This window comes from Physeter macrocephalus, chromosome 20, assembly GCF_002837175.3.
Source record: "Physeter macrocephalus isolate SW-GA chromosome 20, ASM283717v5, whole genome shotgun sequence".
In the NCBI taxonomy this organism is placed as follows: domain Eukaryota; kingdom Metazoa; phylum Chordata; class Mammalia; order Artiodactyla; family Physeteridae; genus Physeter; species Physeter macrocephalus.
Window position 1 is genome coordinate 114,231,949 of NC_041233.1, and position 16,319 is coordinate 114,248,267.

Here is a 16,319-nt window from a genome sequence, read left to right on the forward strand (position 1 = left end):
AGAACTAAACTTGTATAGTTTCCAGTTCCAACCAACATCATCTGTTACTAGCTGTTTGTTGCCTTGGACTAGTCAGGTAACCTCTCTTGAACCTGATTACTTATGGTATAAATTGTATAATATTGCTTACTTTCTACCTAACAGGGCCCATTGTAAGCATCAAATGACACAAAGTATAAAGTAAGAGAAAGCTTTTTTAATTGTAAAGGGGGGGGTGGGCAAAGGAGGAGTCCACTGTTAGTCTCCAGGTTACAATAATAAATACCTATAAAAATAACAGAATTTTAGTGAGAATCCAGGAGGAAATACATATAAGTGCTATATAATAACACTCACCTCATAGGGAGGATTAACTCTGATAATACATCTAAACTTGGATCGTACATCACTTACATGATAAGTGCTCGCTAAACATTAGCTATTACCTCTACTATTATTACTGCTTTTTTATGAGAAAATGAAGCTTGGAGAGTGTTAGTAACTCATCAACATCTCATAGCTAGTTAGTGGCTGATATTAGCCTCCAAACTCCAAGTCCAGTCTGACTTCAAAATGAAGCCTGTTCTAACCATTCGGTTATAAGGGAATCCCTTTAAGATTACGCTTTTCTTTAAGCTTGGGAATAGACTATATCCTACATGACAGAACACAAAGATGGTACTCAGGTCATTGAAAATGAAACTTTTTACACTACAGAAGGCATGGGTCCTTTAACTGATTCGGTGTTTCAGGGAGATTAAACAGAGAACTTATCAACAGGTGGGCAAGACCTTCCCCTCCCTAAAAGTCACCGCCGGGAAGCTGGGGGCTGGGACAATTCACCGCACCGCCCCCCCCCCGGGGGCGCATGCGCGCAGCCCTCGGGGGTGGGGCCTGCAGGCGGGGGCGGGGCTTGCAGGGGAGCGGGCGGGAGGTTTGAAACCCGGAGGCAGAGCGGCAGGCGGCCGAGCTGCTCCTGAGAGTCGGGCTCGCCCACTCCCGCCAGGATTCATCCGCTCCGGGATTTTCGGGCCGCAGAGCTCGAGGGGGTGGCCAGGCAAGAGGGACCCTCCCGGCGGGAATCGGAGATCCGGGGCCCCCTGCGGATATCGGAGGCCCAGGGTCCCCGGGCGTGACCTGACCCGCAGTGTTGACCTGCGGGGGATGAGAGTCTGGGCGAGAAGAGCCTGTCTCCACTTCTCGCGAGGGTGGGCCTTATTCCCCTACCGCGCCCTTCCGTCGGCGGTTTAGAAAACGCGGAGCAGCGGATTTCCGCGCAGTAGGAGCTGAGCGGCGCGCGCCTGCGCTGCGCATGCTCAGTGCCGCCGTTCCGTCAGGCTCGCGGCTCCGCAGCGGCGCGCTTCTCGCCGCTGCTCATGGCGGCCCCCGAGACCCTCGGGGGCCCCGTCCTGAAAGGTGAGCGGGTGGGGGTCGAGCCGGCTTAAGGACGGGTACCGGGGTCGGGAGGCGCTGGGACCGGGCTCGCGGGACGCGCAGGGCCCGCAGCCCGGCCCTCCCGGAAGTCGGCCCGGGGGCTGGGGGGCTGTCCCCGGTCTCGCCTCCGGGACCACCCTTGTGGGTTGGGGTGTGTCTCCGAGCCCAGTGCCGGGGTCGCCCCACGTGGGTTCGGTCCGGTGGGGCCGGCGGTGCAGACGCGCGGCGGGGTGGGAGACGTGGGTGGATTTGATTTTCAGCGTTTTCTGGGTTCTGGCGTCTTTGGCCAGGTGGGTTTGGGGGGAGGGGCAGTAGTGAGATCGGGGGAAGAAAGGGTAGCGCCCCTCGGGAGCCTCTGTCAGCGTTGGCGTCTCGACCGCCTCCAGGCACACCTGGAGAGTGCCGGGGTGGGAGCGACGCCCGTCAACTACGCTCCCTGCCCCTTGGGTCCTGCCTGCTGCGCGTTTTTCGTGGGGCCTACCAGTGAGGAACGCTTTTTGCTTTTTTTACATGGCTGGGGGCGGGGGAACAGAAGACGGGAGGACAGGTGAAAATTATATCAAACCAGACTGCCTTGTTCATAAAGTTTTGTTGGAACACAGCTATGCTTGCCCATTAATGTGTTGTCTTTGGCTGCTTTTGAGCGACAGCCGTGAAGTTGAGTGGCTGTATGGCCCTCAGAGCCTCAGCTGTTTGCTCTGGTTTTTTACAGAAAACAGGCTCTTGCACTAGAAGAAGTTAAGCTTTGGTTTTAGGAATTTGGGAAGACCATCCAGTTGAGAATGTAAACGGTGACGTGTGTATGAGTAAAGTTGTTTTCCCATTGAAATTTTAAAAACTCTGATAGCGCTAATATTATTTTGAATAGGCTTTTAACAGAAGAAATGTAAAACTTACATATGAATGTAAATAGAACAAGAGAAAAATCTATCGAAATGCTTGGGCCAGGTATGCGGGAATATCAGATATATTTCATGCTAGTATCTGTTTATTTTCAGATGTTGTGGCGTATGTAGAAGTGTGGTCAGCCAGTGGAACAGAAAATTATTCAAAGATATTTACAAATCAACTTGCGGACATGGGGGCAAAGGTAGGAAATTCATTTTACCAGGGTTGCATCTGACAGCCCTCTGAAACATACGGAGATCTACTTGCATTTTCTTATTTTGAGAGTTTTGACTTAGAACACGAAGGACAGAGAAGACAGTGGGTAAATGGCAGGAGGAAGAAGAAAGCCATGGTATGAAGAATTGAGAACAGTTGAGCTTGTGGGTGATGGGAGAGGAGAGCTTGAGGATAAAAATATTGGTCCTGCCATTGGCTGCATGATGCTATTGATGAAAGTGCGGGATACAGGAAAAGGAGCTGTTCTTTAACGGGAACGTGGTGGATTTGGGGTATACTGGAAGTATCTGATAGACATTTGGATGTACAGATCTGGAGCTTGAGATTTTCAGGGCTAGAGTAGTAGTTTAGGCGTCAAGGCCTTAAGGGTCAGGTGAAGCCACTGGTGTGGTGACGACCCAGCTGGTTAGCATGAAAAGTGCTGCAGGTGGAGCCTGTTTAGTAGTTCAAGGGCTGAAGGTGGGAGCCATGGAACCAGGGGGAGAAGGATGCCAGGGGAATCCAGAAAACAAGCCTGGAAGTCGGAGGAGGGGCGGGCTTCAAAGATGGAATTTTAAAACACTATAGAATCTTAGGAAAAGTTAAGATTGGGAAGTATTCTTCAGGCTTGAGAACTGTAAGGTCAGTGTTGGATGTATCGCAGTTTTCAGGGAACTGGGTGAAGCGGGTGGAAATTAGCCGGGGAATCATGGAGACCCGAGGAATGGAGATGGTGAAGGCAGACGCTCTCTGAGTGAGTTCAGCTGTGAACAGAGTTTATTTTTGTGTGTGTGTGTGTGTATGTTGGGATTTGGGGGAGGGTGGCTGATAGGCTGGTGAAGGGAGAGCTTAATATGGTAGCATTGAAGGCAGGGCAGGGATTCGGGTGAAGCAGGGGCATAAGGTAAACTGCAAGGCGGCATTCACCGTCAGGCAGAGGGTGTGCGCTCCCGAATTTCCTTTCACTCACCCTAGTCCCTGCCGTGAGGAGACCGGATGTAAAGGCCAAGAGCAGATTAGGGTGGAGAACAGTCAGAATGCAGGGTGGGGCTTGCTTGTGAACCTGAGAAGACACCGTTTTCTGACACTGGAAGGTAGGAATCCGGGAGTGTTTCCACCTGATGATACCGACCGCAGACTTGGGCTACACGTGTTATTGTGGCTGAGAAAAAAAGCCGTGGAACACAGGAATTGGCAAAATGGCTTTTGAGAGTAGTATTAAGGTCTTAGATCTCTTGAATCTTTTTTTTTCACCTTTATTTAGAAAATTTTCAAATAGAAAAATTGAAAGAATAGTGCAGTGAACATAGATCCAGCAATTAACATCTTTACATACTTGCTTTGACTCTGTCTCTGTAAACAGTATATTTATATGTGTATTTTTTTCCTCAGCTATTTGAAAGTAGGTTGCAGGTAGCATAATTTGCCCCTAAGTATATTTTGTCTGCATCTTTAAGAACAGGGGCACTTCTGTGTGATGGAAGACCGTTGTCACATCTGAGAAAACTATCGCTGATTTCCTAGCATTTTTCTGCAGTAGTTGAATCAGTTTATCATTCTGCCAGCATATAAAAGCTCCATCCACTGCTGTATCTGCTTGGTTCGGTACGTCTTTACCTTCAGTCATCCTGGTGCATTTCTGGTGGCCTAGCATATGCTGGTTTAAGTTTGCATTTTCCTGCACATCCTCACATATTTATTTTGAAAACCCTGTTCAAGTCTCCAGCTAATATTTCCATTGGGTTTTTCTTTTTGTAAGCATTCTTGATTTGTAAGCATTCTCTATATTTTTCCGTTGACCCTTTTGTCAGCCATGTGAATTGCAATATTTTCTGTCACTCTGTGGCTTGTCTTTTCACCTTCTTTTTTTTTTCCTTTTTTTCTTTTTTTTTTTTTTTTTTTTTTCCGGTACGCGGGCCTCTCACTGTTGTGGCCTCTCCCGTTGCGGAGCACAGGCTCCGGACGCGCAGGCTCAGCGGCCATGGCTCACAGGCCCAGCCGCTTCGCGGCATGTGGGATCTTCCCAGACCGGGGCGCGAACCCGTGTTCCCTGCATCGGCAGGCGGATTCTCAACCACTGCGCCACCAGGGAAGCCCCTTTTCACCTTCTTAACGGTGTCTTTTGATGATAATTGTAAAGTAGTTTATTCTCTATGGTGAGCTTTTGTGTGTGTATCTTGTTTTAAAAAATCTGTTTCTCCACCGAGGTTATGAGGATTTTTCTCCTCTGTTATTTTCCAGAAGCTTTATCATTTTGCCTTTCACATTTAGATTTAAATTTTTGCGTATGGTGTGAAGTAGTTTCATTTTTTCCCATGTGGGTGGTCATTCATCTCAACACTCCTGATTGAAAAGACTGTCCTTTAGCCAGGCTACGTAGTAACACCTTTGTCATCAGTCAGGTAACCATGTTTCTGTGTCCATATAGTCTGTTCTCAGGACAAACCATCCTGTCTTAATTACTCTTTATAATAACTCTTCATAAGTCTTCTCCTTGTTCTTCAAGGTGTCCTGGCTATTTGTAGCCTTTTGCCTTTCCAAATACATTTTAGAGTCAGTTTGTCAGTTTACAACATAAAGCTTTTTTGGGATTTTGATTGGTATTGGATTGATAACAACAGACTAGTACGGAGAGAACTGACATTTTTATAAAATGGAATCTTCTAACCCATGAACATGATGTATGCCTTTGTTGATTTGGGTTTCTTTAATTTTTTTCAGTAATGTTTTATAATTTTCTCCGGTTATTTTTGATGCTGTCATAAATGGTATCTTTTGAATTCTTTTTTCTAACTGCCACTGTTATATAGAAATAGTTCATTTTTTCATAATCACCTTGTGTCCAGAAAACAGTAAGTTTTCTCAGTGAGTTTCCCACAAACTCATTTATGAATTCTGTGGCGTTTTGGGGATTTTAACAGTGTGCACAGTGGAACCTTATGTGCACAGGACTGTTTTATTCCTGTTGTTTCTAATCCTAACACTTTTTATTTCTTTTTCTTGCCATACTGCACTGGCTGGGGCCAGTTGTATAGAATGGAGATACCAGGCATCCTCATCTGGATCCTCTTCTCAACGGAAAGCTTTTAGCATTTCCCATCATGCAGTTTTGTACCAACTTTCAGATCCTAATTTACTATGAATTTTCCTCATGAATAAACTTTTTAACTTTAATGCGTTTTTGTCATATATTGAGATGGTTGTGATTTTACTTTGTTAATGTAGTAAATAATAACGATTGACTTTTTGTTGTTAACCAACTTTGCAGTCCTGGAATAAACTCAAGTGGTAGGAATATATTATCCTTTTTATACTTTGATACTGTTTGCTAATTATTTTGTTGCTTTTTTTTTTTTTTGCAAATGCAGTGTCACAGGAGTGACACTGGCTTGTACTTAAGAAACTGTGCAAATAATATAACAATAATTTAACTTCCGTTTTCTGCATTTTGTCTGCAGGTTTCAAAAACTTTCAACAAACAAGTAACTCACGTCGTGTTCAAAGACGGGTACCAGAGCACCTGGGTCAAAGCGCAGAAGAGAGGCGTGAAGCTCGTCTCAGTGCTCTGGGTTGAAAAGTAAGTCGTTTCTTTTGTTTTTTTTACCCTTAAGTTATCTAGTATTGGTAGAGTGTGGAGGTATTTTGCATGAATCACAGAACCAGATAAAGTTTGATTGCCATCTTTTCTCTGCCCCTTACTAGGGTCTTTTAACATCCTCAGTTTCCTGAGTCGCAAGATGGGTGTGGTATAACTCCTAGCCTGCCCAGAGGCCCTGAGAACGGGGTATGTGTGGTGTATTCAGGAAACAATAAGGAAGCAGACTGTGTTAGTCTGCTAGGGCAGCTGTAACAAAATACCACAGACTGCAGACTTAAACAGCAGAAATTTATTTCTCACAGTTCTGGAGGCTAGGAGTCCAAGATGAAGGTGTCCACAGGGTTGGTTTCTTATGAGGCCTCTCCTTGGCTTGCTGATAGCCATCTTATTTCTGTGTCTTCACCTGGTCTGCGTGTTTCTTTGTCTTCATCTCCTCTTCTTATAAGGACAACAGTCCCACTGGGTTAGGGCCCACCCCAATGACTCATTTAACCTTCACTGTCTCTTTAAAGGCCCCATTTCCAACTACAGTCACATCCTATGGTACTGGGGGGTTAGGACTTCATGTGAACTTGAGGGACGCAGTTGAGCCCATACAGGAGTGGTCGAGAGGAAGCTTAGGAGGAGGTTGAGGTCAGAGGTAGTGGGTTTCAGATTATATAAATCGAGTTCCCTGAAATCCAGATGTAAAGGAGTCATACTGCTGCTTTTCTAGAAAACTAGAGTGAATTTACATGAAAGCAGTGCTGTAAAATATAAGGCACAGACTTTGGCTGTTGATGTGTAAAGCTGCTCTAAAAGAATAAAGGCTATTAATTTAAAAAACTTTAACAGTAAGGCATGGCCATTGATTCCATTTCTTTGTCTTCTATGGCCTGGGCAGTTTTGAAAACTCCAGCCTCACTCTCCACCCTTTTGTTTAAAATGAGATGTTCTTCATTTTGGATGTGACCTGTGCCCCATGTTTAGACTCAGGTTATGGTTTCCCACCCAGAAGGCTCCATGAGTGAGGTGTGCCTACCCAGAGACCTGCAGTGTTCATCTGCATCTTAATTTTGGTCACCTGGCAAGGTGTTTGCTGCTTTTTCCACTGTGTAATGACTGTTGTTTCCCTTGCGACTGATAAGCTACCTGTGGGAAGGCAATTTAAGATCATGCAGACATTCTGTTCCCCCTACCCCCCCAGGTGTAGCCTCGGTGATGCTTCTTGCCTGAACCAACCTTAACTCTGAATCTTACAAGAGGACTACTGTCCAAGTTCAGCACTTCCTCCTGTTTCCCCTAGCTGTGCCCAGCTGTGTACTATAGTAAAGAGCGTTCTCTTCTCCCACACTGATTGATTAACTGATTAGTGTCAGCTGCAGGGTTCCTATATTTTTCAGTGGCTTGTAGTTCATTACTGTCTGTTTGGTGCTCAGATTGTTCATATTTGGATAGAGGGAGCCCCTTCAGCTGATTCTTGTGTCATTGTGACATGTCCCGTCTGACACCTTGTACCTGCTCTACCCCAGCCTTGGCGTCAGCCATTTCTCCAAAGACCGTGATTCCTTTGAGTGGGGAATAGTATCGGAGACTAAGATGTGGTGCTGGTGGGCTCGCGGCCATGGAGTATCACTGCTTCTTGGCCTTTCGAGCAAAGGCAGGGAATACATTTGTTCCTTTCTTCCCTTTTCCTTCCCTACTTTGGATTATTTGATCTGTTAGTTTTTAAACTAAAACTCTTTCCATTCTCTTTTTTATTTTTAGTGATTGCTTTAGGGATTACAAAATAGATCCTTAACTTCTGAGTCTACTTAGACTTAATACTGTACCACTTCACGTAAAATACAGAAACCTGGTGATTGTGTCCATTGCTTCTGCCCTGCCATCCTTTATGTTAATGTTGTCATATGTATTACATCTATATGCATTGTAAGCTCACAGGACAGTGTTGTCATTTTGCTTTCAACAGTTGTCTGTATTTTAAGTAAACTAAGAGAAAAAATTGTCTCATATTTATCCGTATATTTACTCTTGCTCTTCATTTCTGAGGATCTGAGTTTCCTCTGGTCTTATTTCCTTTCAGTGTGAATTATTATGTTTGGCATTTCTTCTTTTTTTTAATTAAGATAAAGTCCACATACCATAAAACTCACCCTTTGAGTGTATAGTTCATTGGTTTTTAATATATTCTGTTCACAAAGATTTGTAGCAGTTACCACTGCCTAATTCAAGAACATTTGTGTCATTCCAAAATAAGCTCCCTAGCCATTAGCAGTCACTCCCCATTGTCCCCTTAGCCCCACCCCCGGCAACCACTAATCTACGCTTTGTCTCTCTGAACTTGCTTATTCTGGACATTTCATGTAAATGTAATCGTACAGTATGTGGCTTTTTATGTTCAGCTTCTTTCACTTGCATGTGTTTTAGAGGTTCATTCGTGTTGTAACCTGTGTCAGTACTTTATTCCTTTGAGTGGCTGAATTATAAGGATGTACCATGTTTTGCTTACCTTCAGCAGGTGGACCTTTGGGTTATTTGCACTTGTTAGCTATTAAGAGGAGTGCTGCTATGAACATTTGTGTACAAGTTTTTGTGTGAATATATAGTTTCAGCCCTCTTGGGTATATATGCACCTAGGAATGAAATTGATGAGTCACATGGAAACTACTTGTTTAGCTTTTTGAGGAACTGCCAAACTGCTTTTTGGATTGGATGCATCATTTTACACTCCTACCAGTAAGGTGTGAGGGTTTTTATCCCTCTTTCATGTTTATAGGCATTGTCGTGAATGTGAAGTGGTCTCTCACTGTAGTTTTGATTTGTATTTCCTTAATGAGCAGTGATGTTGAGCAGCTTCTCGTGGTTTTACTGGCTTTTTGTATATCTGGAGAAATGTGTATTCAAATACTTTGTCCATATTTTTTTAATTGGGTTATTTTTCTTGTTGAGTTGTAAGAGCTCTTTATCCTGGATATAATACCCTTATCAGATATAATATTTACAAACATTTTCTCCCTTTCTGTGGGTTATTTTTACACTTTCTTGTTGATATCCTTTGAAGCACAAAAGTTTTTAAATTTTTCTTAAGTCCATTGTATCTATTTTTTTCTTTTGTTGCTTGTCTTTTAAATGTCACATCTTAGAAATCATTGCCTAATCCCAGGATGTAAAGATATACACCTATGCTTTCTTCTAAGTTTTATAGTTTTATCCTTACATTTAGGTATGCAGTTATACTTGAGTTAATTTTTGCACATGGTGTGAGGTAAGGCTTCACCTTCACTGTTTTGCATGTGGTTGTCCAGTTTTCCCAGCACTGTTTGTTGAATAGACTGTTCTTTCCCCATTCAGTTGTCTTGGTACCCTTGTTGAAAATTAATTGACCATAGATACATGGGTTTATATCTGGATTCTCAATTCTGTTTCATTGATCTGTGTGTATCTTTATGCCAGCACCACAGTCTTGATTCCTGTAGCTTTACAGTAAGTTTTGAAGTTGGAAAATGTGGCTCCTCCAATTTTGATTTTTCAAGATTGGTTGCCTCTTCCAATTACCTTGCAATTCTGTATGAATTTTAGGATTAGCTTCAACTTCAGTGGGAAGAAAAGGGCAACTAATATTTGATAGAGATTGCATCGAGTCTTTAATTAGGTAGGTGTTGCCATCTTAACAGTATTTAGTCTTGCAATCCATGGCCATTGGATGTGTTTTCATTTTTTTGGCTGTCTAATTTCTTTCAGTGATGCCTTGTAGTTTTCAGGGTGCAAACCTTACACCTCTGAGGTTAAATTTATTCATAATTTTTTTTTCTTTTTGATGCTATTATAAATGGAATTGTTTCATTGTTTAGTTGTTAAAATATAGAAATGTAACTGACTTTTGTATGTTGATCTTATATTCTGCAAGTTTTCTGAACTTGTTTATTAGCTCAAAGTGTTTTTGTGATTTCCTTGGGATTTTCTGTATACAGTGTTGTGTAATCTGTATATAGAGATAGTTTTACTTCTTCCTTTCCAATCTGGATGCCTTATATTTCCTTTTCTTTTCTAATAGCCCTGACCATAATCGCCAACACGATGCTGAATAGAAGTGGTGAGAGTAGCCATCCTTGTCTTGCTCCCAGTCTTCGGGGAAAAGCTTTCTGTATTTCTCTATTAAGTGTGATGTTAACTTTGGATTTTTTTTTTTTTTTATAGATGTCCTTTGTCAGGTAGAGGAAGTTTCCTTCTATTCCTAGTTTTTGTTTGTTTATCATTAAAGGATGTTGGATTTTGTCAAATTCTTTTTCTGCAATTATTGAAATATTCATGTGGGTTTTTTTCATTCATTCCATTAATGTGGTGTATTAGATTGATTGATTTTTATATGGTGAACCAATCTCGCATTCCTTGGATAAATCCTGCTTGGTTTTGTTGTATACTTTTTTTTTTTAATTGCTGGATCAATTTGCTAGTACTTTTATTTACTTTTATTTTTGCATCTGTATTCATAAGGGATATTGGTCAATACTTGTGATGACTTTTTCTGGTTTTGGTGTCAGGCAGTATTGGCATCATAGAATGAGTTGGGATGTGTTCTTCTGTCTTTTGAAGTTTGTAAGAATTGATGTTAATTCTTCAAGCATTTGGTAGAACTTCAGTGAAGCCATCAGGGCCTGGCCTTGTTTTTGTGGGAAGGTTATTGATTACTAATTCAATCTCTTGTTATAGGTTTATTCACATTTTCTATTTCTTGAGTCAGTTTGAGTAGTTTGTGTCTTTCTGGGATTTATTCACTTCATCTAGGTTATCTAATTTGTTGGCATATACTCATTTGTAGTATTCTGTAATCTTTTTATTTTGATAAGGTCAGTAGTGATTCATTCTTGATTTTAGTAATCACTTCTCTTTTTGTCTTGATCAGTCTAAGCTAAAGGCTTGTCAATTTCATTGATCTTGTCAAAGAACCAACTTTTGGTTTGTTGATGTTTCTCCATTGTTTTTCTCTGCTTTTTAAATTTCCACTATAATTATTATTTCCTTCTTGTTTTGGGTTCAGTTTGCTCTTATTTCTTTAGGTAGAACATTAGAGTATTCGTTTGAAATCTTTAGTCTTTTTTAATTTGTGTTTATAGTTATAAATTTCCTTCTAAGCACTGCTCTAGCTGCATCTCTTGAAATATGGTATATTATATTTTTGTTTTCAATTATTTCAAAGTATACCATTTTTTCTTGTGATTTCTTCTTTGACCCATTCGTTATTTTGTAGCTTCTTGTTTAATTTCTTCATATTTGTGAGCCTTCCAAAGTTCATTCTGTTTTTGGCATCTAATTTCATTCTGTTATGGGTAGAGAACATATTTTATATTATTTCAGTTCTTTTTTTTTTTTTTTAAAGTAGTTGAGACTGTTTTTATGCCCTAACATTTGATCTGGCCCAGAGAATGTTGTATGTGCACTTGATAAGAATGTGTATTCATTCTGTTGTTGTGGATGGAATGTTCCATATATAGATGTCTGTTAGATTTAGTTGGTTTATACTGTTTTATAAGTTTCTTGTTTGTTTCTTGATCTGTTTAGTTCTATTTTTTTAAAATATATTTATTTATTTTTGGCTGCATTGGGTCTTCATTGCTGCACGCGGGCTTTCTCTAGTTGCGGCGAGCAGGGGCTACTATTCATTGCGGTGCACAGGCTTCTCATTGCGGTGGCTTCTCTTGTTGCGGAGCATGGGCTCTAGGTGCGTGGACTTCAGTAGTTGTGGCTCGTGGGCTCTAGAGCGCAGGCTCAGTAGTTGTGATGCACGGGCTTAGTTGCTCCGCACCTGTAGGATCTTCCCTGACCAGGGCTCAAGCCCATGTCCCCTGCCTTGGCAGGCAGATTCTTAACCACTGCGCCACCAGGGAAGTCCCATTTCTATCCGTTACTAATTGGGGTATTGAAGTCTCCACATGTTATTGTTAAATTGTTTATTTCTCCCTTCAATTCTGGCAGTCTAACATTTCTTTTAATCAGATGACAATAGATTTCCATGGTTTTCTCCATCTGAAAATGTCCTTATTCCATCATCATTTGTGAATAATATTCTCAATGGATATAGAATTCCAGGGTGACAGTTTTTTTTTTTCCCCCAACTGCTTAAAGGTGTTTTCCCAGAGTCTTCTGTCCTCTGGTATCTCATGAGAAGCCTGAAGTCTTTCAAATAATTTCTGCGTTGTAAGGTGTCCTTTATCTCTGGCTTCTTTGAAGTTTTTCTCCTTATCTTTGGTTTTCAGAAGTGTCAGTGTCTTAAGTGTGGTGCTTTTTTAACTTATTCTGTGAAGATTTTGCTGAGTTTTTTGGAATATTTTTTTTTTTTTGCCGTACGCGGGCCTCCCACTGTTGTGGCCTCTCCCGTTGCGCAGCACAGGCTTCAGACGCGCAGGCTCAGTGGCCACGGCCCATGGGCCCTGCCGCTCCGCGGCATGTGGGATCTTCCCGGACCGGTGCACGAACCCGTGTCCCCCGCATCGGCAGGTGGACTCTCAACCACTGTGCCACCAGGGAAGCCCCTGCTGAGTTTTTTAATGTATGAGGTTATACATTTTTTTTCTAAAAATATTATTAGTTTGGGCCGTTGTTTCTTCAAATATCTTTCCTGCCTATTTTTCTGGTACTCCTCTAGCTGCATATCAGGAATTGGCCAAGTTTTTCTGTAAAGGGGCAGATAGGCTTTGTGGGCCGCATGGTCTTAATTCAGCTGCCCCCTGCCCTGGTGTGGAAAGAGCCCTGGAGAAGAACAAACAAATGGGTGTGGCTGTGTTGCAGTAAAACTTTATTACAAAACCTTGTGGTGGGCCAGGTGGCCTGTGGGCCATGGTTTGCCAGTCCCTCCTGTGTGATAAAGTTTTTGAAATTTTCCCACTTGTCCCTAATGCCTTGGTTTTTGTTTATTGTTTTTCAGTCATCTTTTTTCTCTCCAAGTTGATCTTTCTTCAATTTCATTGACTCTTTTTTCCATCAATTCCATTCTGTCATTAAGTCCATTAATTAAATGTATTTCAGATATTTTTCAGTTCTAACATTTCCACTTGGTTCTTTTTTGTGTTTGTATGTTTTGTTTTTCAGCTGAGATTTCCTATCTTTGCTTTCTCTGTCTTTCATTACAAGTGTATCTTCCATTCCCTGGTGGAGGATAGTTATAGCCATTCCTTGTCTGGTCGTTTCAGCATCTTGAGGCTGGCTGTTGATTGTTTTTTCCTTGTCCTGACTCTTCCATAAAACAACTTTGGGTTGTATTTTGGGCATTGTAAATGTTATATAGACTCTGGGTTCTTTTCTGTTACACCAAAGGGTATTGATTTTGTTTTAGCAAGCAGTTGAATTGTTTAGCTGTAAACTGTGGACTGTCATTTTACAACCTGTGCTGGGCATTGCTTGGATTTGTTCAGTTCAAGCCTTAGCTGCAGGCTTATTTGTTTGCCCCATGGACATGTAGATCAGGGGTCAGCCAGGGACTTGGACTTTTATGCTCAGAATCTGAGGTTCCCCTTCTCTGGTTTTTGCTTCCTGGATCCTTGCATCATTTCCTGATGGCCTTAGCTGCCTGGGCTTTTTATCCCCAGTTCGTTTGGCCAAGACAGCAGCTGCCCATCACTACCACTGCCATAGAGATTGTCATGTTTTACTTCAGGGTAAAGCCCCAGAAACTGTGGTAAAGCCCCAGATTTTTTTTTTGCTTCCTTTCAAAATTTGCTGGTTTTTGGTTTTTGTTTTTCCCTAGCCTCCAAAGCCTTCTGGTAGTTGGAGGGTTTTTTTGGTATTTCCAGAATGTGCGGCTTATAGTTTATAGTGTATTTAGTTGTGGGAGATTTGGTTTGTTAGGAATAAACACAGTGGAACTTAGTATTTTCTTTTTGAAGCATCTGGTGCCAGTCTAATTTCTTTCTCCTTGTAAATTATTCTTTCTGCTTGGGGGCTGTAAGGATTTTTTTTTTTTTCTTTTAAAGTTTAATGGTCTTTTCTTACTGTGTCTCTAATTGATCCAATTGATCATTCTAATTCTAGATTGGCCTTTTCAAGAGATTCAGGTCTTTATTTCTGAAAATTTTTCTTGGATGATTTAAGTATTACACTGTTGCATTGCTTTGCTTTTCTTCTTCAAGGGCTTAAATTATATGTATGTTGGTCCTCCTTTACCTGCTTTTTATTTCAACCGTTTTGACTCTGCTTCCTTCTCCTTCTGCTTCACCCTGTTTTGGCCTTAGCTCCTTCATATGTGTCCCATTTCAGGGTCACCTTCCCTGAAGTGCTCTCTCTGTCCTCCCATCTATAGTAGAAGCCTCCTTTGTTACTCTCTTTTGTGCTGGTATAACTTATTTGTTCATTTGTGTGTCTGTCTATCTACCTACCAAATCATGCATTTTGGTCTTTCCATTATGATGTAAACTGTATGCACAGCCTCCGTGTTTGTTGCCTTCTGTAGTTGTGTTTCCACTAAGCACCTAACACATAGTAGGTGCTCAGGAAGTATTTGTCCAACAACTGATGAACAGAGGAGATATCAGAGCTACAAGTAAAAGGTTGTATGGATACGTGGGTACAGAAAAATAGACCTTTACTGAAAGCTTGAAGTTAATGGAGAAGCTTGGGCGAACATGTAACCTGACAGGTGGGCACTCCTGTCCTGAAGTGAGGCCTCCAGCCAGTCCTGACATGGGACCTCTCACCAACAGTTTTTCTCCGGCTATCCTGTTCCTTTGCTGGTCTGTTCCCTAATTTCTTTCCTCTTTACCCCCTTTCTCATCTCTGCCACTGCTTAGCTCAAGGGGCTCATAGAAACTACAAAATAACTGTAACTGTACCCGAAGGCAATCTCTTAAGGTCTCTTTAAAATGAATTTAATCACATTTTTAATACAAATTCTTTTCTTTCTTGTTTATTACTATTGTTTGTTGTAACACAATCAGATTTTAACTATTACATACAATTAATTACTGGTTTTTAGATTTCCTTCTGCTATCTTGAAAACAAACTTTCTTTTGAATTAAATATATCTATATTTAAATGTGTACTATTTTTAAAGTGAAAAATCCCTACTTAATCTACCTTATGCCTTATCTTCCAGCACTCCCCTCAGTTGGGGAAAACCTACCATTGAGAATTTGGAGTATATAGTTTCAGATTCTTTTTTACTGAGCATATAAAAAATGTGTAATTGTGCATGTATACACTCAAATTTATATATATACATCCAAGTAAATAAGTAGGCTTTTTTTTTTCGTGGAACACACATATGCTTTTTTAGTTAACAGTATAAGAGAGAACATTTTTCCATGTTTTTATGTAGAGGTGTATCTTGTTTTTTAAAACATATATTGGTCTTTTGTAATAGATACCCAGTAATTTATGTAACCTATCTCCTATTAATGAGTATGAAGTTTTCCATTTCTTTCTTCTTTTTCTTTCCAATCAGAAATAGAGCAACATTGAACCTTTGTGTACACTACTTTCTTGCAGAGATATAAGTCTTTCCATAGGTTTAAATTCCAAAAATGGACTTTTGGGTTCAGAGGGCTTACATAGTTAAGCTTTTGATAGATGCTATCAAGTTACATTCTGGAAAGAATGTGCCAAATTCCGTTCTTTCTAGCAGTGTGAGTGATCAGACTTTTTAATCTTTCCTACTTTGTAGGTGAAATGATAAAGTTGATTTCATTTGCATTGCCTTGATTTTTAGTGAGCTTGAACTTCCTTTGACAGAACTTGGAGGTAACAGGCAAGCTGACCTTTATTTTTTGTGTCATGTATCCGTTCTTTCATTAACTGCCTGTGCAGACCATTGCTCGTGTTTTCCAATGAGGATGTGAACTTTCATGAAATACATAAGGTCACTAGGTGTCACTAGAATCCCGTTTTGTTGGGTTATTTCTGGGTGTGTTCTTTCTAAGAGCAGATAACTGTAACCCAGTTGATAAAATTCTGATGTTTCCTTTTGACACAAACCATATTGAAGGAAGAAGAAATAAAGGTGAAAGGAATGAAGGTCAGCTTGACCATCACCTCTAAGTTCAGTTGGAGAAGGTTGTTGAAGTTACATTTTTTACTTTTTTTTTTTTTTTTTTTTTTTTTTTTTTTTTTTTGCGGGTATGCGGGCCTCCCTCCGTGGCAGCCTCTCCCGTCGTGGAGCACAGGCTCCGGACGCGCAGGCTCAGCGGCCATGGCTCACGGGCCCAGCCGCTCCGCGGCACGTGGGATCCTCCCC

General features: G+C 41.3%; 1 protein-coding gene across 2 annotated transcripts in view; it reads left to right on the forward strand.

Moving 5' to 3' along the window:
- Positions 1-1,283: 1,283 nt before the first annotated feature.
- The window catches only part of MCPH1 (microcephalin 1), a 236,587-nt gene continuing 221,551 nt past the window's right edge, over positions 1,284-16,319 (forward strand). The window contains exons 1-3 of one of the 2 annotated variants that reach the window (XM_055080957.1): positions 1,284-1,395; positions 2,412-2,503; positions 5,976-6,094. In XM_055080957.1, coding sequence (XP_054936932.1) covers positions 1,356-1,395; positions 2,412-2,503; positions 5,976-6,094 — 251 coding nt within the window. In that variant the 5' untranslated portion in view covers positions 1,284-1,355. The remainder of the gene's footprint in view (positions 1,396-2,411; positions 2,504-5,975; positions 6,095-16,319) is intronic. The other variant, XM_028481173.2, reaches the window with a different exon arrangement.